This window comes from Dasypus novemcinctus, chromosome 9 (genome assembly GCF_030445035.2).
Source record: "Dasypus novemcinctus isolate mDasNov1 chromosome 9, mDasNov1.1.hap2, whole genome shotgun sequence".
Lineage (NCBI taxonomy): Eukaryota > Metazoa > Chordata > Mammalia > Cingulata > Dasypodidae > Dasypus > Dasypus novemcinctus.
In genome coordinates, this window is record NC_080681.1 from 32805257 (window position 1) to 32830516 (window position 25260).

A 25260-nucleotide genomic window follows, 5' to 3' on the forward strand; every position below is an offset into this window, starting at 1 on the left:
TTAATATTTAAAATTCTATCTTTATACCTAGAAAACTGTTCCAATGGCAAAACCTATCTTTCTACATAATTTAAGGCCATAATTACAACATTTCAAAATACTATGCATTAAAATTCTTCAGATTTTTTCCCTTTCCACCCCAAAATTCTTTTTTCTATTAAAGAATACTTTACCTTAATTTCTCTTTCAGAATTTCAATTTCACTTTTATATATACCACACTTTTCCTGTAGCCTTTTGTTTTCTTTTTCACAGTTAATTAGATTTTTCTCTAATATTTCTTCTTCAGCTTGAACCTAAAACAATAATTTAAATGGACATACTAAGGTGGTTCTAAGTTTTAGGTGTTTCAAACATCAAAAATGCCTCAAGCTAAAAATGTTCATTAGAGACTACAGACAGTGACTTCAATAAGTTTAAGTTCCCACCTTTGCAAAGAAAAAGGAGCAATATGAAGTTCCTGGATGAAACAGAGCCTCTCCTTAAAAGTCTCGTGAAAGAGGAGCAATAGCACGATCACCTGCACTACAGTACCCTGGCCTCACGTGGACAAGGCAGGCAACTCAAACAGGGATGCTACTCCTAAGTTATTAAAGGTTAATTTCAGTGCAAATGTTCTAGAAAAGTAATTTTTGCAATTTTAGGCACAAAATACTCCCACTGAAATCACAGCCCAAAATGTAAAACTGATCAAAGCAGTGCACCCAGGTTGGAAGGGTAGGAGTGGAGGATTGAGCAGAAGGCCCTTGCTGTGCCACTTCCTTTGTTACCTACCCTTTGTCATATCCACCAAACTACAGGGCTCTGCTGAGCAGTTTGAAACTGATAATCTAAGGATAAGTGTTTTAAAAAAAACTATTATATTTTTCCTCTAAATTCCTCCCTCTCCCCAAAGATATCCTTCTATTCCAATAGTTACTTTATCTCTCCCTACAGATCACCTTATAGCTATTCCTTCAGCAATTTTACATTTCTATGGGGTCGTTGTCCAAGGCATTAAAAACAATGATATGAATAATTAATTCAGTCTTAAGATTTTGGTACTTAACTTATAATGCTATGGGTTATTTACAGATTTACCACAAAGGAATGACCTCTTTATGAACCAACAGTGCTCCTTCTAGATTTTAGTACCTAATGTGGTTGATAACTTATTTAAACTCTTATTCTTTAGCCAAGGCTCAGCCACTATTATTTTCTTTGCTTCCTTTCATTAACTGGTCATTTTTTACTCTGCTCTTCTCTTTCATATCTTCCTTTTTGAAAACTTTAGCTATTTTCTCATTATAACAATGCTATGGGAAGTACTTACCCCAGGTGTCCAAAATCCCTCTAATTACCCTCACATGTATGAAAATCACTTCAGCACCATCTTAATATATGAAACCAAAGCCATTTAATTCAAAAATCCTCCAATTTGCCTTCTTCCTTGTACTACATTTATTTTTATTTTTTGTATTTTCAGGTATTTTTTTTTACCCTTAAGGTAAGAAGTTCCCTTACGCAATTAAAAAAATATCTCAACTCTGCTTCTGGGCCTACCAACCCTTCCTTGACCTATCTTCTTTCTACCTTTCTATTTCCATACTTCATCCTCTTCACTTACCTTATATAAAAAAAGTCTGTTAGCTATCTCTACTGCCTTCCTTCTCATTTTTTCCCATTGCACAAGTTTTGCCTTCTTTCCCTACTACTTTAACAAAGTTTCCAATGACTCTATTGTTTTCAGTGACTCCCTAACTATAAAAACCAATAGCCCTGTCTCAGTCCTCATACTTCCTGACCATTCTGCAACATCTGACACTGAGGACCACTCCACCTTCTTTCAAAAATGCACTTCTGTCTTAGCTTTTCTTATCACTATACTTTCCCGTTTTTCCAGCTTTTTTGCTCACTTTTCAGTATCTTTCAAAAGCTTGAGCACCTGTCCTTTAATATCTCCCAGGGTTGTATTTTTATCCTCTTCTTATTCTAAACAATTCTCAATGCCCAAGGTTTCTACCATTTAGGCACAATTCTTAACTCTACAGATCTAGTCCAGATTTAAATGTTGAAGACCAGACCTGTAGATAAAAATGCTTATTAGAAATTTATTATCTGTATATCCTTCAAAGATTTCCAAAGTAGAACTCATTACATTTTTTTCAAAGCTGTGTAATTTGATTCATGAGGCAATCATCAGCCACTCACTCAAATCAGTAACTTAAATACACCCCAGATTCTTCCCTCTCTCTTCATGCTTACTTCTGTTATAGTCAAGTGGTCACTAAAATATCACTTACTCTCCCACCTTAACATCTCTCTCATCTTAACACCATCACCCTCATTATCTTTTGCGTATTCTCTCAGAGTCTCCTTGACTTGTCTCTTGACAAAGGTATCAGTGAGCAGAGTTGAGCAATTAAGCATTTCCCTGTCATTCTTTGAGATATTGTAGCAACTCAAGCATTTCCTACTTTGTGAAGCCTTCTTTGGGCCCACTAGTTTGCTAAATCCTCTTTGATACTACCCTACCACATCAACCACTTACTTTTATTATTATTCTTATCCCTAAATACTGAAATTTTTTTTTTTACATATCTGTTAATCTTAATCGACTATGAGTCTTTAGAATGGGTATCATTTGTTATGCACTGCCAAATCTCCCAAATTAGCACAATACCTGCCATATAACAGCAACTTGATAATTGTTCAATCAAGGAACACTCTTCAGCTAATCTACACTCTGAAACTTCTTAATCATCCCTTCTCCTAAACATTCTTTTTTTTCACTCTGCTCTTCTATCTTATTTTGGACAGAATCATTAACCACCTCTGCTTTTATTATTATATCAAGATGGAAGTCTCCTATATCAGTATCTTTTGACCAGACCTCTCTTCTGAGCACAACATATGAATAACAACTTGTGACCTTCTTCCATACACGTTGTATTATCATGTAGTATATTCAAAGATGTTAAGTAAATGTAATAAAGCCACTATATTACCATGTACTGTTCAAGGAACCTGTCCTCTGAGAGGCAGAAGTGAGTTCCTCTCAGGTTAGCAGTCCAGGGAGGAGAGTTAACGGTTATATTTTTATTGAGGTGATGGGAATGAATTTCTTGCTTCGACTTCTATAGCTCCAACCTCCATTTATTCACCCCATCCTTCTCTATATTTTGTCCCATCTCCTGTCTCCACTGTATACTTTTCCCCCCTCGGATAAATAAAAAAATTGTGCTGATTATAAAAAGACTGGTGAACATCATCCTTCAGTCATTTTTATAAATTCTTTACTTCAATGATTTTAATATAAGACCATAAAAATCACTCCCTGCTTTAACCATAAGTAAATATATTCTATTTGTAGTTTATTTTTAGAATAGTGACAGCAATACAAAACACTGAATTTGTCTAATTGTCTCACTTTTTCCAGTTTTTCAGCCACTTTTTCTTTATATTGTTGGAAAGCTTTACTCAGCTCTTCAGCATTATATAGTGCTTCATTCCTTTGTCGTTCAGCTCTAAAATGCAAAACAGGATAATGAATACAAATAAAGAATGCTCCATATATAGCTAAGTTCCAAAGTAATCGGTATTTAATTATAAAGAGTAGTGAGAAGCTGATTTCTCTGTACTAAACAAGAGTATTAGGCTTACACTATAAAACAAAGAATGAGATTAGACTACAATAATTTCCTAAACTTAAGGTAGCCTGATGCTGGATGATAATTTTTCAAAGGCTAGAAATTAAAGAATCAGTCCATGGTCTAGAATATTAAAGATACTCAGTAAATACTGTAAGCCCTTGGAAAGGTCAAATAAATTTTCATAGAAGTATTTCAAAAGACAGCAACTTCTATCAATATAGGATATAAAAATCTGAAAAGCAACAAAAAAATCCATCTGCCACCACTTATTCTCTTAAACATAATCTTGCAGCCTTACCTTTTAGTAGACCCTACCTTTCTTTATATTTTTACACTGAATTGAAACTATCAAGCTGGAACTTGGTCAACGTAATATCCACACCTAAAATCTTTTCTATATTTAAAGTCATTTTTACCACCTTCTTTCTAGTATATGGGGAGTTAGAGACCTTTCTCTTATCCAAGGTTAATTCTTCTACCTATAGTCTGGATTTTAACTCTTTTCCTTCAGAAACTCACTCTACCTTCTGTATTTCAGTCTCTTCCCACCTACTGGCTTCTGTGTCAAAACTATAAACAAATTCAAGTGGAAGTATCTCTCATTTCCTCAGTATTTAGGGTTTTGAAGTGTGGATAGCAACTGTGTATTTCAGGGGTGTCTATTTGGTTCCAGAGATTCAGATAAAGAACAGAAAGGGTTTTAAGACAACAAGGGAATTATCTGAAAATCTGTGAGAATGTATTCCATTCCTGAGTTTGCACAGCTTGAGTTCAGAGAGCAAAGGATCCCTGTATTTCTCTCTTAAATAAAAAATCTTTGTAGATACTGTACTTTCCTCTATCATCCTTCCTTTGAAGGAAAGCTCATCCATTTTATACTTAATCTATTCTTCCTTACCTCCCCACCAATTTTTTTAAAAAAGGACATATTTCAACCACATAGAAAAACATGGATCAATATACCCATATGGGAAACGGACTTTGGCCCAGTGGTTAGGGCGTCCGTCTACCACATGGGAGGTCCGCGGTTCAAGCCCCGGGCCTCCTTGACCCGTGTGGAGCTGGCCCGTGCGCAGTGCTGATGCGCGCAAGGAGTGCCGTGCTACACAGGGGTGTCCCCCACGTAGGGGAGCCCCACGCGCAAGGAGTGCACCCATAAGGAGAGCTGCCCAGCGCGAAGGAGGGAGCAGCCTGCCGAGGAATGGCGCCGCCCACACTTCCCGTGCCACTGACGACAACAGAAGCGGACAAAGAAACAGACAAAGAAACAAGACGCAGCAAAAAGACAAAGAAAACAGACAACTGGGGGAGGGGAGGAGAATTTAAAAAAAAAAAAAAAAGTAAATCTTTAAAAAATATATATATATATACCCATATGTTCCCATTCCAGCTTCAACGAATCTTAACTATTTCCTATTTTTGCTTCATGTAGCCTTTTTCATTTTAAGCAAATGAAAACAATATAGATAAGAGCTGAAGCCTCTGTGTCCCTTCCAAATCCCTTTTCCCCCAATTCTTCCACAGAGGTAATCCTATCATGAATTTAGTGTTTTTTTATTGCCATACATTTTGTACATTCGCATGTTAAACTACATCTACAAATAGTACATATCAGGTTTTGTCTAAGAGGAACAATGTTTTCACATCTCTAAAACTGGTATGTATTTTACAACTGATGGTGGATCACAGAATTGGTATTTTTTTTCCTTAGTGATACCTAAAATAATGGTGCATCTTAAAATCTGTAAAATCTTACATTCAATAAAATATCAATCTCTTTTTGATGTTTTTGTATTTTATATGAATGACATCATACTGTATCTTCTGCAGACTGCTTTTGTTCTATATCATTCAATATTTATGTTCACCCATATTACTCTAGTGCATTTAAAAAAAAAACCTACATACTATTCTATTGTCTAAAAATACTAAAATTTATTTATCTATTTTTCAGTTGATGTATAACTGAGGTTATTTCCAGCTGATATAAACAATGCTGCAGTGAATATCCCAGTACATAACCCTTTAGCAATATGTGAGAGTTTCTTTTAATTATTTATTTTAACTAGGAGCAAAACAGCTGCATATTTTTAAAAAAGGATTTCACAGCTAAAGTTTCCAGGTAAGTATACCTTCAACTTTATTAAATATGGAAAAATCCCTTTTTAAAAAACTGGTTCAGAAAAAAATAAAAACAAAAATAAAAAACAAAAACTGGCTCAGTAGCTATGCCAATTTATATTCCCAACCAGCAATGTATGAGTTTGTTTTTTCTTTACCCGTACTTCTAAAAGCAGTTACAGAATAGTAACAGTTTTTAAATGACTAATTTAAAATGATGAAGATAGGTGCCATAAATTAAGCACAGAGGTTAAGTAACTTGCTCAAGATCTCACAGCTAGTAAGTGTGACCTGTCTCCAAAATCTCTGTACTTATCCTCTATGCACTATTGTCTCTGGCATGGAATTTAACTCAGTGGTCCCTAGAGCAACAGTGTTTGGATTCAAATTCTACCTCTGCTACTTTCTAAGTAAATGACCTTAACATCTTTCTAATTCAGTTTCCTGAATTAGATGATACAAATAAAGATGATATAAACTATCGAATACAGTTATTTGAGGATTAAATGATTTATATGTATTAAGCACTTATATATGTCTGGCACTGAGTAAATGCTCATTAAGTTAATCTAATTATCCTCCTCAAATTCTAAAAATCTGCCAAATTAATAGCATGAAATGGCATTTCATTATTGTTTTAATGAGAGATTAAGCAAGTTTTCATGTTTCATTGACCATTCAGATTTCTTGTCCTGTAAATCACCTGTTCATATACTTTAACTTCTATTACTGAATTTTTTCCCCTTACCTTATTGATTTGAAGAAGTTTTTTATAAATTCTGGATACTAATCTTTGTGAATTATACAAAATATTGTAGATATTTTCCCAAGACCCTGCTGGTTTTTCTCACTTAAGTGATATGTTTTATGGAATTCAAAGTTTTTATTTTAATAGATTCAAAATTCAGCAATCTTTTCCTATAATATTTATGGCTTTCTGGGTTTTGTTTAAAAGCATTCTTCCTCACCATGAATCATGTCATGTAATATATTCTCTTATATCTTCTCTAAAAGTTTGCTTTCCACAATTGTGCCTTTAATTCATCTAGAATTTTAAAATATATTAGTAATCATAGAAATCTAATTTTTCTAAATCAACATTCAATTCTTTCTGCATCATTCTGTGAACATTTTGTTTTGAAAAATTTCAAGACTATAGAAAAGTTGCAAGAATGTCTACCTGTATACCCAGGATGTGGATTCATAATCTTTGATATTATGCCACAATTGCTTTATGTCTTTTACTAACTTGCACGGAACTAATTTGCAATTAATACCTTTTACTCCTAAATTTTGTTAACTCTTAAGAATTTAGACATTGTTCATATAATCATAACTATCAAATTCAATAAATCTAACTTTGATACGTTACTATTATCTATTACATAATCTATATATAAATTTCTACAACTATTTCTTTTTGTTTGTTTACAGATTTATTTATTTATTTCTCCCCCCTTCCCACCCCATCCCAGTTGTCTGTTCTCTGTGTCTATTTGCTGCGTCGTCTTCTTTGTCCGCTTCTGTTGTCAGCGGGCACAGGAATCTGTGCTTCTTTTTGTTGTGTCAGCTCTCCATGTGGGCGGTGCCATTATTAGGCAGGCTGCAGTTTCTTTCCCGCTGGGAGGCTCTTATGGGGTGCACTTCCTTGCGCATGGGGCTCCCCTATGCGAGAGACACCCCTGCGTGGCATGCTCCTTGTGCACATCAGCACTGAGCATGGGCCTGCTCCACATGGGTCAAGGAGGCCCCGGGTTTGAACTGCGGACCTCCCATGTGGTACACGGATGCCCTAACCACTGGGCCAAGGCCGCTTCCCTACAACTATTTCAATAATGTTTTTTATAGAGTTTTTCTTTCTGACCCAGGATCACTGCTTTTATTTATCATGTCTCTTTAGTCTCCTTTATCTGGAATAGTTTCTTACTTTTTCTTAGTCTTTCATCAAACTGACATTTTTTAAGAGTACAGAATAGATATTTCACAGAAGGTCAATCTGGGTATGTGATATTTCCACATGATTACATTCAGAACATTCCTTGTTGGCAGGAATACTACTTAAGCGATATGCTACCTCTGTTATATATCAAGTTTTCAATGCATGTGTAGGTCTCTGTTCTGTCTGCACCACAGATCGTTCTGTTTTTATTCATGTACCAATATCACCTTGATTTAATTAGTATAATTTTAGAAGTTTTTGTATCTTGTAGGCATGTCCTCCCATCTTGGTATAGTTTCAAAATTGCCTGGTGTATTCTTAGACCTTGGTTCTTCCATATGCTTTCCAGGACCAGTACATTAAGTTTAATCCAAAGTTCCTGTTGGGATATCAGTTGGTATATACCGATATAAATTATTTGGGGAAAAATTGATACCTTTTTATGAGGTTTGGCTCCAGAAAAATAGTTTCTCATTATTTAGATCTTCTTTTAAGACCTTCAATAAAGTTTTATAATTTTATCAAATAAGATCGTGCATATCTAGATTTTTTAACTTTTTTATTTAAATTTTTTATTAAGTGCAGAAAACTAAAGTGCATGTATTTCTCTATATGTATACACCAAGTTAAATTTTTTATTAAGTGCAGAAAACTAAAGTGCATGTATTTCTCTATATGTATATACCCATGTATTATAACTAATAGCTATTTCAAATTTAGAACAGTCTCAGTATACACTAAAGACTGCCTAGCATACCCTCCCATGCTTTACTCCAAAAGGTAAGCACCATTTAGACTTATAACAGCACAGACTCATTTTGCATCTGGCTTCTTTATATTTGTGACAGTCATCCATATTGTTACACAGCTGTAGTTTGCTCTTTCTCATTGTTGCAAATATTTAATTATGTGAATTTACCACAATTTACTGATGCTGTTGCTGATAAATAATTAGCAATTATGAATAAAGTTACACTGAACATCTCTATACATTCTTTTGATGGATATAGGCACTCATTTCTGATGAAGTGGGTGCTGGATCATAGGATGGGCTTATGTTAGCTTCAGTAGATAATGGCAAAGTTTTCCAAATGGTTCTACTCCTACTAGAAATGTACAAGAGTTCCATTTGTGCCAAGACTTGATATTTTAAGTCTTTCTCATTTTAGCCATGTGGCAGATCCATAATGGGTGTGCTGTTTCCTTTTACAATCATGATTGTTTCGTTTGTTTAGTTTTTGTGGGCAAATTTTAATTGTTGATTTATCATCTTTAATGGCTATACATCTGTTCAGGTTTTCAATTTATTCTTGAGTTAGTTTTATTAAATAATATTTTGCTGGAAAATTGTTTATTTAGTCTTTTTTTCAAAGTTACTATCCTTAAATGGTTCCTGATAGTTATTCTTTTTTTCCTATTTTTTTCTTTATAGGGGAAGTTGTAAGTTTACAGATCATGCATAAGATACAGGATTCCCACATACCATCCTATTATTAATGCCTTACATTGGTGTGGAAATTTGTTACACTGATGATAGCACATTTTTATAACTGTACTAGTAACTAGAGTCTTTGGTTTAAATTAGGGTTTCCTATTTGTGTAGTGTACTTCCATGGATTTTAAAAGAAATATTATTGTTACCATGTGTACAATCTAAAATTTCCTCTTTTAATCACATTCAGATATGCATTTCAGTGCTTCTTTTTCTAGTTCCTCAAGTTTTGGGGTTAGGTCTCTGATTTGAAATGGTTCTTATTTTTTTAAATGTATGTATTTAGAGCTATAAGGTTCCCCTCAGCACTGCCTTTGCTGCATCTTCTAAGTTTTGGTATGTTACATGTTTATTTTCATTCTCTTCAAGATATTTCCCAATTACCCTTATGATTTCTTCTTTGACCCACTGGTTGTTTACAAATACATTGTTGAGTTTCTAGAATTTGTGAATTTTCCATTTCTCCCTGTCTTGATTTCTAGCTTCATTCTGAGATGACAGATATTCTGTATGATTTCAATACTTTCAAATGTATTGAGACTTGTTTGGTGACCTAACATATAGTCTATCCTGGAGAATGTGCACTAGAAAAAAATGTGCATTCTGTTGTCGTTTGAAGTGTTCTAAAAATGTCTGTTAGGGCTAGTTGGTTTAGAGTATCATTCAAGCCTTCTATTTCCTTATCGCTCTTCTAGCTACATGTTCTATCCATTACTGAAATTGGTGTAGTAAAGTTTCCTACTATTAATGTAGAACTATCTATTTCTCCCTTCAAACCAGTCAATATTTCCTTCATATATTTTGGGCTGTGCTACTGGGTACATGTATATTTATAATTGTTATTTCTTCCTGCTGAATTGACCCCTTTATCAGTATATAATGACCTTCTGTGACCCTCACAAATGTTTCTGACATAAAGTGAATTTTATCTGATATTAGCATAGCTACCCCTGCTTTCTTTTCTGTACTACTTGCATGGCATATGTTATTCCATCCTTTTACTTTCATCCTGTTTAAGTCTTTGAATTAAAGGTGAATCTCTTGAAGACAGCATACATTTGGGTCATGTTTTATTGCCTGCTCTGCCAATCTCTACCTTTTGAGAAAAGAATTTAATTCATTTACATTTAAAGTAATGCTAGGGAAGTGGATGTGGCTCAAGCGATTGGGCTCCCACCTACCACGTGGGAGGTCCCAGGTCCAGTTCCTGCTGCCTCCTAAAGAAAAGACCAGCAGACGGAGAGCATATGGCAAATGGACACAGTGAACAGACAGCAACCAAAAATAACGAAGGGAGGAATAAATAAATAAAAAGAAATCTTTAAAAATGAGTAAATGAATAAAGTAACTCTAATAATTCAGGACTTTTTCTGCCATGTTGCTTATTTAGTCTTTTGTTTTATACCTTTTTTATCTTTCAGTTCTTCATTAATGCATACTTTAATATTTATTTGATTTTTTGTATTGTACTATATTGAGTCCCTTCTCATTTCTTTCTGGATACAATTTTCATATGTTTTCTTTGTAGTTACCATGGGTAAAATACATTCTAAATATACAACAATCATATTTGATTAGATACCAACTTGACTTCAATAGCATACACATATACTGTTCCTATACCTCTCCATCCCTTATTTTTTTTTTGTACTTGTTACTAATTATTTTTTTGTATAATGTATGTAGAAAATCACAGATTTTTCATTACTTTTTAAATATATTTGCATTTTAGAACCTGTGAGAAGAAATGGAGATATATACCAAAAAATATAATACAGTAGTTCTGATATTCATAATTGCCCAATGGTTATCTTTAGCAGAGGTCTTTATTTGTTTACGCTATTCATTTCACTGTCCAGTGTTCTTTCCTTTCAGTCTAAAGACGTCTCCTTAGCTTTGCTTGTAGGCCAGATCTAGTTGTAGCAAACTCCTGCATCCTTTTTTTTTTTTTTTTAATCTAGAAATGTTTTTAATCCTTCATTTTTGGAAGACCATTCTGCCAGATATAAAATTCTTGGTTGGTGATTGTTTTCTTTCAACACTTTAAATAGTTCCTCCCAACTTGCTTCCATGGTTTCTGATGAGATGCTGTCACTAAATCCAACTGATACTCCCTTGTATGTAACACATTGCTTTTCTCTTGCAGCTTTCAGAACTCTTCTCCTTGTCCTTTGAATTTAACAGTTTGATCCACATGTGAAGGGGTGTGTTTCTCTGCAAGTTTATTCTGTTTGGTATTCTCTGGGCTTCTTGGGTATGCACATTCATGTCTTTTGCTAAGCTGGGAAATTTTCTGTCATCATTCCTTTGGATATTTCTCTTTTCTTCCTTTCTTTCCTTTCAAGACTCCCATCATGCATATATTGGTATGCTTCATGGTGGTCCACAAATCTCTCAGGCTATTTCTGCTTTCTATATTTTTTTCTGGCTCGCAGTCTGACTCATTTCAAATACCTTGTCTTCAGGTTCACTGATTTGACCACTGGATCTTGGGGAACTCGGTTTTTATGTCCCATTCTGGTAACAACAAGCTGTACCAGTAGTTACCGTTGCCTGCTGTGAGGCTGGGCATGGGTGATGATCGCTGCCATGCTAAGAGTGCAATTTAGTGTTACTTACTACACTTTATCAGCCTCTTCCTTCTACTCTTCACTGGAAGTTGCACAGCCTTCTGCTGGACTCCGGAATTTCAAAATAATTGATTCAGGCAGTTGCTGCCTGTTTAATAGTTTTTCTGGTGGAGGAATTGATTCCTGGAGCTTCCTACTCCACCATCTTCCCACAATCTATTTTTCTTACATATTTTGAAACTAAATTTTAAATACATAGACTTTTAGAATTTTTATATCATCCTGGTTAAGTATTACTTAAACAATTTTTCATAGTCATTCTTAAGTCTAATGATGCTTGTTGCATTTAAGCCTATTCTGTGTGGTGCTAATATAGCTATGTCTATTTTCTTGTGGTGAATGTCTACCTAAAATATTTCTTTCCATCCTTTTGTTTTCAAGTTTTCTGTGTTCTTATGTTTTAGTGTTTCTATTATAAACAGTATAAAACTTGAGAATCTCTGCCTTTACACTGACTTTTTAATTCTTTTTGATTAATCTTCCACATGCAAAAAGTTCTTGTAAAGGATATGATCTTTTGATTTCATAATGTAATGTCAATGTTCATAAAAGTCCTTCCAAAAAAACTCTACATCCTTATGTCACACCTCTACCTAAAAATATTAATGTTCTATTTATGATATCCAGGTTAAAATACAAATACTTTGGCATAACACACAAAGCCATTTATAGTTTGGACCAAGCCTATCTTTTTTGCCTCATTTCCTAGAACACTTGTCTACTTATAAATATGTAAAACTTCTTAAGAGTTCTTCAGCAATTATGCTCTTTTTTTCTTTATAATTTATGTATGAATGCCAAGACCATGAAATGGGGAAGAACAGTCTCTTTAACAAATTGTGCTAAAACAATTGGATATCCATATGCAGAAGAAGTAAGTTGAGCCTTGACCCTATACCATATAAAGTTAAATAAAAATGGATCAGAGACCTAAATTAAAGAGCTAAAATATAAAACTCTTTAAAGACAACATAGAGGAAAATCTTTATGACCCTGGATTTGGCAATGGATTCTAAGGTATGACAATGAATTCTGAGATATGACACCAAAAGCATAAGCAAGAAAAAAGAGAACTGATGCACTGGATTTCATAAAAATTAAAATGTTTTATCCATCAAAGGACACTATCAAGTGAGTGAAAAGACAACCTACAGAAAGGAGAAAATATTTGTGAATTGCATATTGACAGCGGTTTAACATACAGAATACATAAAGAACTCCTACAACTCAACGACAAAAAGATAACCCAGCTAAAAAATTGGCAAAGGACTTCAATAGACATTTCTCAAAAAAAAAAAAAAAAAAAAAAAAGACATACAAGTGACCAATAAGCATGAAAAAATGCTCAACATCATTAGCCATTAGGGAAATGGAAACCAAAATCGTGAGATACCACTTCACACCTACTAACATGGGTATAATTTTTGAAAAATGGACAATAACAAGTGTTGATAAGGATGTGAAGAAATTGGAACCCTCATGTTGTGATGGTGGGAAGATAAAATGGTGTGGCCAGTAAGGTAAACAATGTGGTAGTTCCTCAAGAAGTTAAACATATAATTGCCATATGTCCCTGCTATTCCACATTCCTATATATATACCATAAAGAACTGAAAACAGGGACTTTGAAGCAGACACTTGTACATGAATGCTCATAGAAACATTATTCACAATTGCCCAAGTGGAAAAAAGCGAAGTGTGTGTCAAGAGATGAATGGATAAACAAAATGTGGCACATACATACAACGGAATATTATTCCTAGTAAAAAGGAATGAAGTACTGATATATGCTACAACTTGTATCAGCCCTGAGAAAATTTTGCTAAGTGAAATAAGCCACACACAAAAGGACAAATATTTTATGATTCCACTTATATGAGATGTCTGGAACAGGCAAATTCATAGAGACAGGAAGTAGATTAGAGGTTACTAGGGGCTGAGGGAAGTGGAAAATGATGAATTATTGCTTAATGAATACAGAATTTCTATTTCGGGTAATGAAAGTTTAGGAAATGCTGGTGATGGTTGCACAGCATTTTTAATGTAATTAATGCCACTGAATTGTATCCTTAAAAGGATTAAAATGGCATATTTTATGTTATATTTGACTACAATAAAAAATTAACTAGAATTTTAAATAGGTATTATATTCTAAAAGTAGAAATATTTTCTTTAAAAACACATACCTCTTTCCTTGTTTACTTTGTTCAAGTAAGTCCACCTTCAACTTTATACATTCCTCTTGGGACTTCTGCAAACTGTGTTCCTTTTCAATTACCATTTTCTGGCTCTGCTCTAATTTATCTTCTGCTTCTCTACAAAATAAAAATATTTTAAAAAGTCTATTAAAGAGATTACACTAGTTTTGCAAGAACAGTTCAACATTAGGAAATCTCTTACTTTAAATGAATGAGTTAAGAGAAACAAATACACAATAAGCAATAGACTTGCCAACTAAAGAGTTTTTATAGGGACTAAAAGGGTACTTGCATCAAATGATAAACACACAAACACGCACATACATCTGACACAGAACTCACATTCTATTTTATGGTCAAATAGTAGAGGCATTACCATATAGTTCAGAAATCAGATAAGGCTGAATGTTATCATCCCTACATTCAGTAACTGTTCTGAAGTTCTACCCAAACAAAAAGGCAAAAATGGAGAAGTAATAAGTATAAATGTTGGAAAGAAAAGTCAAAAAAAAAATTTTTTTTTGCTGACAATGCTACTAGCTATTGGAAAACCCAATTAAAAAAATGTAAAAGAAAAATTATTAGACTAAAAGAGTGTAACAAAAAGTACAATTATAAAATAATTATATGAAAATCAGTAGCCTTGCCAAATATACTAGCACTAAACAGATGGGAAAACATTCACATCAACCAAAAATATAAAATGCCTAGGAGTAAATTTTAAATAACATATGTATTACAAAGAAAATTACAAAACTCTGATGGACATGAAAGACAACTTTAGTATGCATCAGAATCACCTGTAGGATTTGTTAAAACACAGACTGCAGGGTACCACTTCCCAGTCTCTGATTCAGTAAGCCTGATATGGGACTTGAGATTTCTAACAAGTTTCCAGATGATGCTGATACTGCTGGTCCTAGGACTAAACTCAATTACTGCACTCAGTAACAGTATTCAAATAATACAGTTTTCAATAATAAATATAATACAATATTAATATGATACAGTATTACAGTAATAAAATAATAGTAATAAAATACACTATTCAGGTAATACTGTAGTCGAATCACTCAATTATAGTAATGTGCCATTTTATATTCAAATATTTCCCATTTTATTTAAAACAGAAAATGAGAATAAATAAAATACCCAATTCCTTGAATTTTATTTCTTGAATTCCCATTGAAGCACACAGTATATATGGCTATGTAAGGAACAATAATGAACTAATTGAAATGTAATAAAAGCATGTAAATAAGCATCTCAGCTTAGATTTAGTCTTTTTTATATTCATATACTGCATGCAAAACTGCAGCCAAGAGAAATTATGATGGACTGAAAACAGCATTTCTGGTAATACATTAAATTCAACAAATTCCAAGACAAATGGATACTATGAGATCACAATAGATTTACTGGGGTGAGGGTGGGGACAAGATTTAACAAGATCTAACAAAAAGAAGTAGGAAATTTAAAAAATTTAAAAGTGATAAAAAAAGGGAGCAGATGTAGCTGAAGCAATTGAGCTCCTGCCTCCCACATGGGCAGTCCTGGGTTCAGTTCCTGAAAAAACAAAAACAAACAACAAGCAAAGCAAAGGAAAAAACCACCTCAGGGAAGCTGATGTTGCTCAGTGGCTGAGCACCAGCTTCCTATATATAAGGTCTCACTTCCAAACCCAGGCCCCACCACCTTAAAAAAAAAAGTTATAAAAAAGCATATTTACCTCAAAACTTTATCTTGGGCTGAAACTTCTGCTTCCAAATTTATAATCTGTTCTTCTAAGATTGGAACACTAGCTGCCTGTTGTTGAGCAGATTCAAGTATACAAATCTAAAACATAAACACCTTTTAAAAGACTTTCAAGAGATAGATTAATCTACTTGGTTCTTGATTTCTTTCACTATCAGGTGAGGGGACACCCCAATCACTGGCCAAATGTAAACCTCATGCCAGTCATTCCTTCAATAAACATATACATAGTCATGTCATCTTCACAAGCCAATCTTCTCATCTAAGTTCCTGCCATTATTCTCAACTTAATATGCAGAATACCTGGTTAGCTATTTGAGGGAAAAAATAGAATCTCTATCGACACCTTCTAGAAAGATAAAGTTCACATAATTTAAAAATTAAATGTAAAATATCAAACTATAAAAAATAAACTACTTATTGAATCTTTTACGATTTACAAACCTAATTGTAACATATATGCTTACTAGAGAAAACGTAGAAAACACAGAAAAGTAATCCTACAACTTGGAAGATATAAAGAAAGCAACCATTTTAGTAGGCTGGAAATCCACAATCTAAATGGCATAGAGGAGAATACCAGTAAGAGAATTAACTATCCCTGAAGACTGTTAGAACTTGGAGGCAAGAGGTACACAGAGGGAAGAGGTATAATCCAGGATGGATAACCAAGGATATAGTTTAAAGTCTGGAATAACAGTCAATATGCCTTTTCCTACCCCCAGATCACCAGCAGCCAGCTGCCTGCCTACCAGGAGAGAGATAATAGGTTTATTATTTGAAAAAATTTAACAGGATAGACTTGGGATTCTGGGACACTATACAGAATGATGGGCAGGGATGAGAGGTAGAGCTGAAAACAGAGGGAGTAACATAAAACAGCCTGCAGACTCCTACTCCATCTCATTCATGGCCATTCAACAGGTAAGAAATCAAAGGATTCTTTGCTGAAGAAAAAGTGTCAAAGAAAGACCTTCAACTGATATTGGATGGAGAAGAAGGGGTGTTTTACTACAATAGCGCCACCTCCCCAACTACCACCTCAAAAAAAAGCCCACTTGACAACAAATATCACCATTGCCCTTGGAGCTTCCACAGGTTTTGTGTTTTTTTAAGGAGGTGCCAGGAATTGAAGCCGGGACCTCGTGCATGGGAAGCAGGCGCTCAAACCACTGAGCTATAGCTGCTCCCCACCCAACAGCTTTTTAAAGGCCTTTCTTTCTCTTAACTATGAAAACGCTAACATCTCAAGAAGGTGTCTAACATAAAAGTCAGAGGTAAAAACAAAAGAAAAAAAGCAACTGGAAGCTAGCAAGGAAAGTGTGCAAGCGTGTACACACACAAACACGATTAAAATCATTAAATGCTAAGAGAGTTAGAATATACTGCATCTGGAGACATTAAATACAAAACAGAAAACAATCAGAGAACAGTAAAAAAAAGCTCTGGAATATGAAAAAAATATGATAGCAAAATTAAAAGATTCAATAGAAGTAGGTAAGATAATGTTAAAGAAATCTAGAAAATATCACCAAAAGACAAGTAGACAGAAAATACTAGGAAAACGTAAAAGATTTAAAAGGACCAATCCAGGTGGCCCAGTGTTCATGTAATAGAAACGATAGAAGGAAGAAAACAGAGGGAAGAAAATTATCAAAAAAATTACATAAGAAAAAATTTCCAGGACTAAAGGACACAAGTGTCCAGCCTGAAAGGGCCCTCATGTACCAGTACAATGAGTAATAAAAGCCTATTCAGGGGAGTGGGTCCTGGGTTCAATTTCTAGTCCCTCAGGAAAAAAAAAGCCTATTCAAAGACACATCATTGTGAAATTTTAAAACATCAGGGAATTTTTAGAGACAATCCAAATGAAAACAACAACAGATTATATGCTACGGAAAGTGGTTCACAGTGGCATCAGTCTTTTCACAGCAGCACTGAAGTCTTAGAAGGCAAAAAAATAATGTCCTAAAAATTCTGAGATAAATTTTCAACCTAGAATTCAATCAAGTGTAAGGGAGAAATCAGAGATTTTCAGACTGGCAAGGAAATTACTAGAAGATATGCTCTAGTAAAAGAAAGAGTAAACTAAGAAAGAGAAGACAAAGGATTCAGGAACAGTAGATCCAATCCAAAAGAACATTAAAGAAATGTCTCAGGATGGCAGCTTGATATAAGACCTAGAAGATAATAAACTCAAAAAGAGCAGGATGCCAGACTCTAGGGTAAATACAAACATTAGCAAAAGGTAAATTATGATTATACTGATTAATATAATGGGGAATTTCAGCAAAAGATTTCCAGTAGTGGCATATATGCAACATCAAAAGCTCAGACTTTCTCTAGAACAGGCAGCTCCCAAAAAAGGATTTTATTCAGCAATTTCAAAAATGCTGAGATGGGAAGTAAAATATCTGTCTTACTGACTAGAATAAATAAATACTGGGCATCTATATCCTAAACGAAAATACCAAATGTTATTGAATAGTTATTAACCAAGCTCTCTTTATGTCTCTCTTCCGTCTTTAAATAATTAAGCATCTATGACTTTAAAAAGAGATTATCTATGTTAATGAACAATTTAAAACTTAAGACTCCAATTAATAAACATAAAAAGTGAACAGATAAAGCGCAAAGAAATCTAAATGGCAAATAAATAAACTAAAAGTTAAAGAAAAACAAAATAAAATAATATCTTTCCTTCAAAGTTCGAGAAAAGTAAAATACAGTAATATTTTCCCTCAAAGTAATTTTTAAAATGTAGGATAGTAAAAGCAGATAGAGTGGCTGAAGAATATTCTTTCCTTTTGATTTGATCAATATGCCTTAGAAAATCTATTCTAGAAGTAATCCCAAAAACCAAAAAAAGTTTTCAGTTCACTGTAACACATTTTGTCATTGGGCTGGAATAATTCCCAATAGCACTTTGTTTAGTTTGAAAATCAGAAAAGGCAAATAAAACTCTCTCATAATCCCTCTACTTAAATTTATAAAAGTAAAAACTTCACTCCAACCTTCTAATTCCTCTTGAAATTAGCAAGAGTATGGAGTATAATCTTTCTATCCTTACATAGGGCATATATATGTACATATAGATACACAGATGTAACTACGATATATTACAAACATACAAAGTATGTGCATTTTAAGTAAAAAAGCAAAGCTAGGGTCGTTTCATATAGACATATTTTTCTGTAACATTTTTTGACCACTAAACATACTAGGTAACAGTTTTTGAGTGATAGTGATGACTATGTGCAGACACTGTTCTAAGTGCCTTTATACATATTACATTATTTAAATTTCATAAGAACTCCATAAAGGTCAAGCAACCATGCATTTTAATACTGATATATACACCTCATTTTATAAAATAGCTCTGTAGCAATCCATTATATAGAGTACAATAATTTACCAATTCTTTGTTATCTGATATTTTGGCTTCTTCTAATTTTTTGTATAGCATCAATTATACAGCAAATAATAGGAAATCACAAATAAATTCTGACTTATCCAGATGCCAACACTAAACCGAAGTTCCCCTAAATCATTTTCAGATATAAAATTCATATAAAATCTTGATTTCATGGCATGTTGATACCACATTATCATAATAGAAATTATCACACATAACACATTAAAGCAAATAAAAAATATTTTTTCGATTCTAAATCTTAGAAAGATTATAACAATTTTCTGTTGTTATAGTCACAATTTCAAGATACATACTTTTGCTCTTGACTGTGTTAACTCAAAGTGGATAGATTCTATTTTGGTCATTAAAGAATGATTCTGAGATACCAAACAAGAATTCTGCTGCCTTAACTTATACAGTTTCTCTCGAAGGCTTTGGATCTCCTGATCCATAGGAGAACAAGATGGAAAAGACACCTAAAAAATAAATTAAATAGAACAATCTATTTTGGATTATTTCATTTAAGCATTACATGTAATAAATGGAAAATAAACGATTATCAATAAAATAACTAAGCAGCTCAGAATATGAGGAAAAAATATTTAATGAGGGTAGGCAAGGATGAGGGGGCAGTCAGTACCGTCTCCTCCACTGCTGGTGGAAGTACACATAAATACAACTTGAAAAACAGAGGTACACTTTGGAAAATTGTTTGGAATTATCTAGTAAAGTTGAACATGCTAAAACCCAACAATATCACTCCTGAATATAAACCTAATAGAAACTTTTATACTTTTGCACCTAAAGATATAAAAATATTCACAGCTACATTGTCCACAGAGATAATAAATGGAAATAACCCAAATCTCCACCAACAATAAAATGAATAATGGATAAATTCTTTAAACTGTATACAGGTATTTTATTATGCTCTCGTGTATGTATTTTACAATAAGTTGTTATAATGTTAATAGTTATCTTCAAACATTTCATTTTTTTGAAAATTCAAAAGTCAAAACTATATAAAAGTCTCATTCCCATTCTTACAATGGAGGTAACCATTTTTATTAGTTTTCTGTTTAATCTTCTAGGGTTTCTGCATGCATATATAAGGAATACAGATTATCCTTACTCCCCCTTACATAGAAATTAGCATACTATATATAACATTCTGCACCTTGCAGATTTTACCTGAATAGCATACCCTGGCTATTTCCCTCTAATCAATGCATTGAGAAACTCCTATGATTTTTCTTTTTCTCAGTTGAACAGTTTCTATTGTATGGATAAACCAGTTTATCCAACCATTCCCTTATTACTGGAGACAAGCTATTTCTAATCCTTTGTTACGATAAAAAAAAAAAGTCTGATTCTGTACTTGTATAGGTATGCATGTGGGCTATTTCCAGAGGTGATATTTTACTACAGTAAACTACAGCATGTATACTAGAGAATTTCTATTCAGTTGACTGTAATGTTTTAGAAATGGATGGTAGCACAATACTGTAAGTGTAATTAATAGCGCTGAATTATATATGTGAATGTGGCTAATGGGAAATTTTAGGCTGTGTTTGTTACTAGAATAAAAATTAGAAGATAAAACATAGGACAATATAACACCATGAATCCTACTAGAAATGATGGGACTACAGTTTACAGTACAAGTATAAAAATGTTCTTTCAAGAATTATAACAAATGTACCACATTAAAGCAAGGTGCTAATAACAGGGTATTATGGGGGGAAATACACCTAATATAAACTGTGGACTATAGTGAACACTACAATTTTAATATTCTTACATCAATTTTAACAGAGGTACCACACTAATGCAAAATGTCAACAAGAGGGGGGTATGTGAAAATGCTGAATTTTTAAAATGGTTTTTCTGTAAACCCACAATTTCTATAATTAAAATTTTTTTGAAAGAGTAGACACACTTGCAATTTTAGAAAATATTGCCAAATGCTTCTCCATCTGGGTTGTATCATATTGTACTCCCTGCAACAATGTATCAGAGTGTCTATTTCCCCACAATCTCACCAACAAAATTCTGACCTAAGGTCAGGGTGTTTAACAATCTGATGGGTAAGAAATGGTATCTCAATGGAGTTTTATTTAGAATTTTTCTTGTTATGAGTATGACTGAACATCTTTTCATTTGTTAAAAGATCATTTTTCTTTCTTTTCCCATTCATGTCTTTTGCCTATTTTTTCTATTGGGTTGTTGATCATTTCCTTCTCTTTATGTATTAGGAGGATTAGCCCTTAGATTTTTTTTTAGGAGGTACTGGGGATTGAACCCTGGACCTTGTACATGCGAAGCATGCACGCTACCACTGAGTTACATCTGCTCCACTAGCCCTTAGCTTTTGACAGGCATTACCAATATTTTTTTTCTTCAGTTTGGCATTTATGTTTTGAATCTGCTTATGGTAAAACACAATGGTTTCATAAGGCAAAGATACAGTAAGAATGATCATCAATTTCACTTAAGATAGAGATCAAATTTCCTAGAACTGCATACTCTTTGTAGACATGGAATTTGAATTTATTTTCTAAAATAAAAGTTCATGAAGTAGTGTCCTTACAAAAAGAAAATCTCTCAATCGATGGCTCTCTGAAGTGGGAAGGCAAGTTTTTACAAAAAGATTATAATGTGCACATGCAACCACATCTGCGTGTATTAAGTGTTGGGGATGCGGGAATTAAAAACAGGAAGAAGAGAGTGGAAAAGGCGATAAAAGGACTAAGAAAAATGGACAAAAAAAAGTAGATGGATAATAGGATTGAATATGAAAAAGGGAGAGAGATAGAGTTCTAGACCAGAAGATGTCTAACACCATCTGTAAAGCTTAGGAAGAATGAAAGGAAAATAGTGCCATGCTATCACATAGCACCTGATCCAAGCAAAAAAGTGGGTATACTTTAACTATTAAGTAGTTGATTTCCTATTATATACAAGATATAGTTCTGAAATCAAGAGGACTTAGATATAAGAAAACAAGACATTTAGTTGCAAAAAAGTAAAAAATACAGAAATTTAAAAAGATAGTAGTAATGTACTAAGATAACTACTTTCTTGTTAGAAAGGACCAGAACAATTATATTTAAATTTAATGGTTTTTTAGTATCATAGTAAAAGACTATGGAAAACAGGAATATAAAGCATTTAAAGAAAAAAACTAAAAGAAAAAATACTTTAAGTAGACAGGTCTAAAAACAATAACCTTTTCTCTTGGCTTTTTTTGATAATCAGTGCTGCTACTGGACAATTTACCAACTTTTTTATAAGGTATATAATTCAAAAGTCCAGAGTGACTAGGTTGAGCAAGATCCTCCAAAATGAGCCTTTCAAACCTTGAGGGATTAGATGCATAATCGGAATTTTCACTTGGACTAACGCTAGGGAAAAAAGAAAGAAAAATTTTAATTCTTAGTTTAAGTATTCACTACACATTTCTATACTTTAAACAAGAAAATAGAAAGTAAACCATCGGTAATGCTGCTGACATTTGGATTCAAAGTTATGAACTTAAAGGTAATGTTTCCACTAAATTTTTATAAATCATAATTAGTTTTAAATAAACAATCCATATATTTCCAGAGCCTCCATGCTAGGACTACATAATTTTTAAAAGTCAATAATAAAAGAATAATTACATCCCAAATATGTACTTTACATTCTGAGTCTTAATATGGGTGCTTTCTTAATATGTAAGTGCTTTTCTAACCTTCCCATTTTTTTCTAAACTGAAGGTTATGTTCAAAATGATAGAAAATTATTTCTTAAACTACAGGCATATTAGAAACACACTGAAATTCATACATTTTACATTTATGAAATCATACTTTGAAATCTATATCTGATTTTACTTACCTAGATAATTCTTCCCCTAAATTCTGTAAACTCCATTCTGTCATCTTCAGCTCCTGTCTTAAGGAAGCAACATTTGCAAGCAAACTTTCTTCTTCATTGTCTTTATTAAAGTCTGATGAACTAGATTCCATTTCTTTAAAAAAGATACTGATTTCTTGTACCTTGCCTGAAAGATCCTGTGGGGTCAATAAAATACTCTCACACTAATAGAATTAACTCATTATTTTTCTATTTCAAGTGTTACAAAATCTTTGGTGATGTTTTAAAACAAAAAAACAGCAATAATGAATTTCTCTGCAATGTAAAGCTATAACGAAAAGTTCCAGACGCAATTTCAAAGAATCATTTTTTTATTGGAGAAGTTGTAAGCTCACAAAACAATCATGCATAATGTGCATAATTTCAATGTATAAAGTTTTTATTTTAGCCAGGTTCTTATTATAGTTCCCCTTTACTAAGCACGTTTAATCTGCCTTTAATCTTCCTAACAACTGTGTGACCTAAGTATTTTTATTCCATTTTAAAGATGAAGAAACTAAGAATCAGACAAGTAAATAACTTGCTTAGGGTCACACAAATTAAATGGCGGAACGAGAGTTTGAACAGACGTCATCAGGATCCAAAGGCCTTTTTATTGTGTTACATGGCAATTTTCTAGTTTATTACATATCACTTTCAACATGAGGTATTTGAAATTTCTTAATCAAGTAACAAGCTCTGGACATTTGATAAAATAGTATCATTATGGTCATTCTCATTTTCTTAGAGAGTAATTTTAAAAGTTAACCCCTTCTTCCTTCTCTCATTCACAATGGTTATAAAATTAAAATAAAACACACGCATTCACAGGTTACAACTGCAGAAATAAAAAATGACATTTGGCAAGTCAACTCAGAAATAAATGAAGAAAAGCTTATTTCTTCAACTATGAATATCTCTAGGGTTGTGAAACTACTATATACCATTTTTGCACACAAAAAATAGTGATAAAAGACCAAATATTATTGTAATTTAATACAATAGAAACTAAGAATTCATAACCTTTCCTATTCCTGTTGATTTTTCTGCATAACTTTAAAAAAATACATCCTTCTCTTAGATTCCATTTACCTTTGTTATTGTAGCATTTCTCATTCATCGCCCTTAAAATCTGACCACATCTCCAAAAGAATGAAAAGTCCTGTGTGTTATGTCCAGGACCATACGGCACTTTGAAGCAGTTTATTATTTAAATGAATAAATGATGCTCACAAACTGCCCTTTCTTTCCCTCAGCCAGTATTAAATGTATTTCCCACTCAAAATTTCGCAGATGTAGGGAGGAAGGTTGGAATGAAAACTCTCACCTTATTTTAAGAAACTGCGGCAGGAAATAAAATGAAATGCTATATAATCTTAATAGACAAATTACTTCTATTCTCTTTCCTCCTTTGTTTACACAAATTTGCTTCTGCTTATTAAGAAGACTCTCCTAGATGGAAGTCAATGGATCAGGTGCCCATTATGCTTTATCTTTTCAACATCTCTAGTTCCCTGGAGGACTGTGAAGGAGAAAAGGGAAAAGAAAATCGGGGTAAATTCTAAAATGCATTTCTGTATTATTTGTTTCAGTTGAATCAGGTCCCCGTCCCTCCCCAACATCTTCCGTGTATTCTAATATAACCGCTTCTGAAATGGCAATTAATTAATTTGCTATTCAAATATTTTCATTTTTCTTGTGGACCATGTATCACCAAAAAAAGATTGCTCCTCCCTTCAATCTGTGAAAGTTATAGAAACCTTGATCGCTGGTATATAACCTACAGGTCCTGATATCGTCATCTTCTAGATCGAAGAACAATGTGTTTATAAGTGCACACAAGCAAACATCCTATCACACGGAAGAACTAGTGGTCTTTATCCCACCCCTCACCCACCCCATAGGTAATAGCTCGGCTGTAGTCAAAAGCGATTCCCTGTTTTGGAAAGAGGACTCAGCTCTAGAGTAGTGCCCTGTCCCTGAACGCTCAATTTGACAGAGTTCATCCCACGTTCATCTGGAAGAATCAGTAAGAGAAGCAGCAGAGGAAAAAGTAACATTCTCCTCTCCAATTTTTCCTCAATTAAAATACAACCCTGCAGAGCTTCGTAGAGGGCTCAGCAAAGGAGAGAGGACTGGACGGAGGGCGGTCTCCGTCCCAGGGTGCCGGGAGGCAAAGGAA

The 25260-nt window shown here is 33.5% G+C and overlaps 1 protein-coding gene across 5 annotated transcripts in view; it reads right to left on the bottom strand.

Annotated features, from left to right (window-relative positions):
• Window positions 1-25260, bottom strand: part of CCDC18 (coiled-coil domain containing 18) — a 112514-nt gene that overhangs the window by 86912 nt on the left and 342 nt on the right. For 3 of the 5 annotated variants that reach the window (XM_012526693.4, XM_023589920.3, XM_012526691.4), the window contains exons 2-9: window positions 24406-24600; window positions 23061-23236; window positions 22411-22585; window positions 19496-19657; window positions 15741-15847; window positions 14000-14128; window positions 3409-3505; window positions 174-295 (exon numbers count right to left, since the gene is read on the bottom strand). In XM_012526693.4, the coding sequence (XP_012382147.1) occupies window positions 174-295; window positions 3409-3505; window positions 14000-14128; window positions 15741-15847; window positions 19496-19657; window positions 22411-22585; window positions 23061-23191 (923 nt within the window). In that variant the 5' untranslated portion in view covers window positions 23192-23236; window positions 24406-24600. Of the gene's footprint in view, window positions 1-173; window positions 296-3408; window positions 3506-13999; window positions 14129-14387; window positions 14457-14811; window positions 14926-15740; window positions 15848-19495; window positions 19658-22410; window positions 22586-23060; window positions 23237-24405; window positions 24601-25260 lie in introns of those variants that run through there. The other 2 variants (XM_004462310.5, XM_071217246.1) reach the window with 2 other exon arrangements.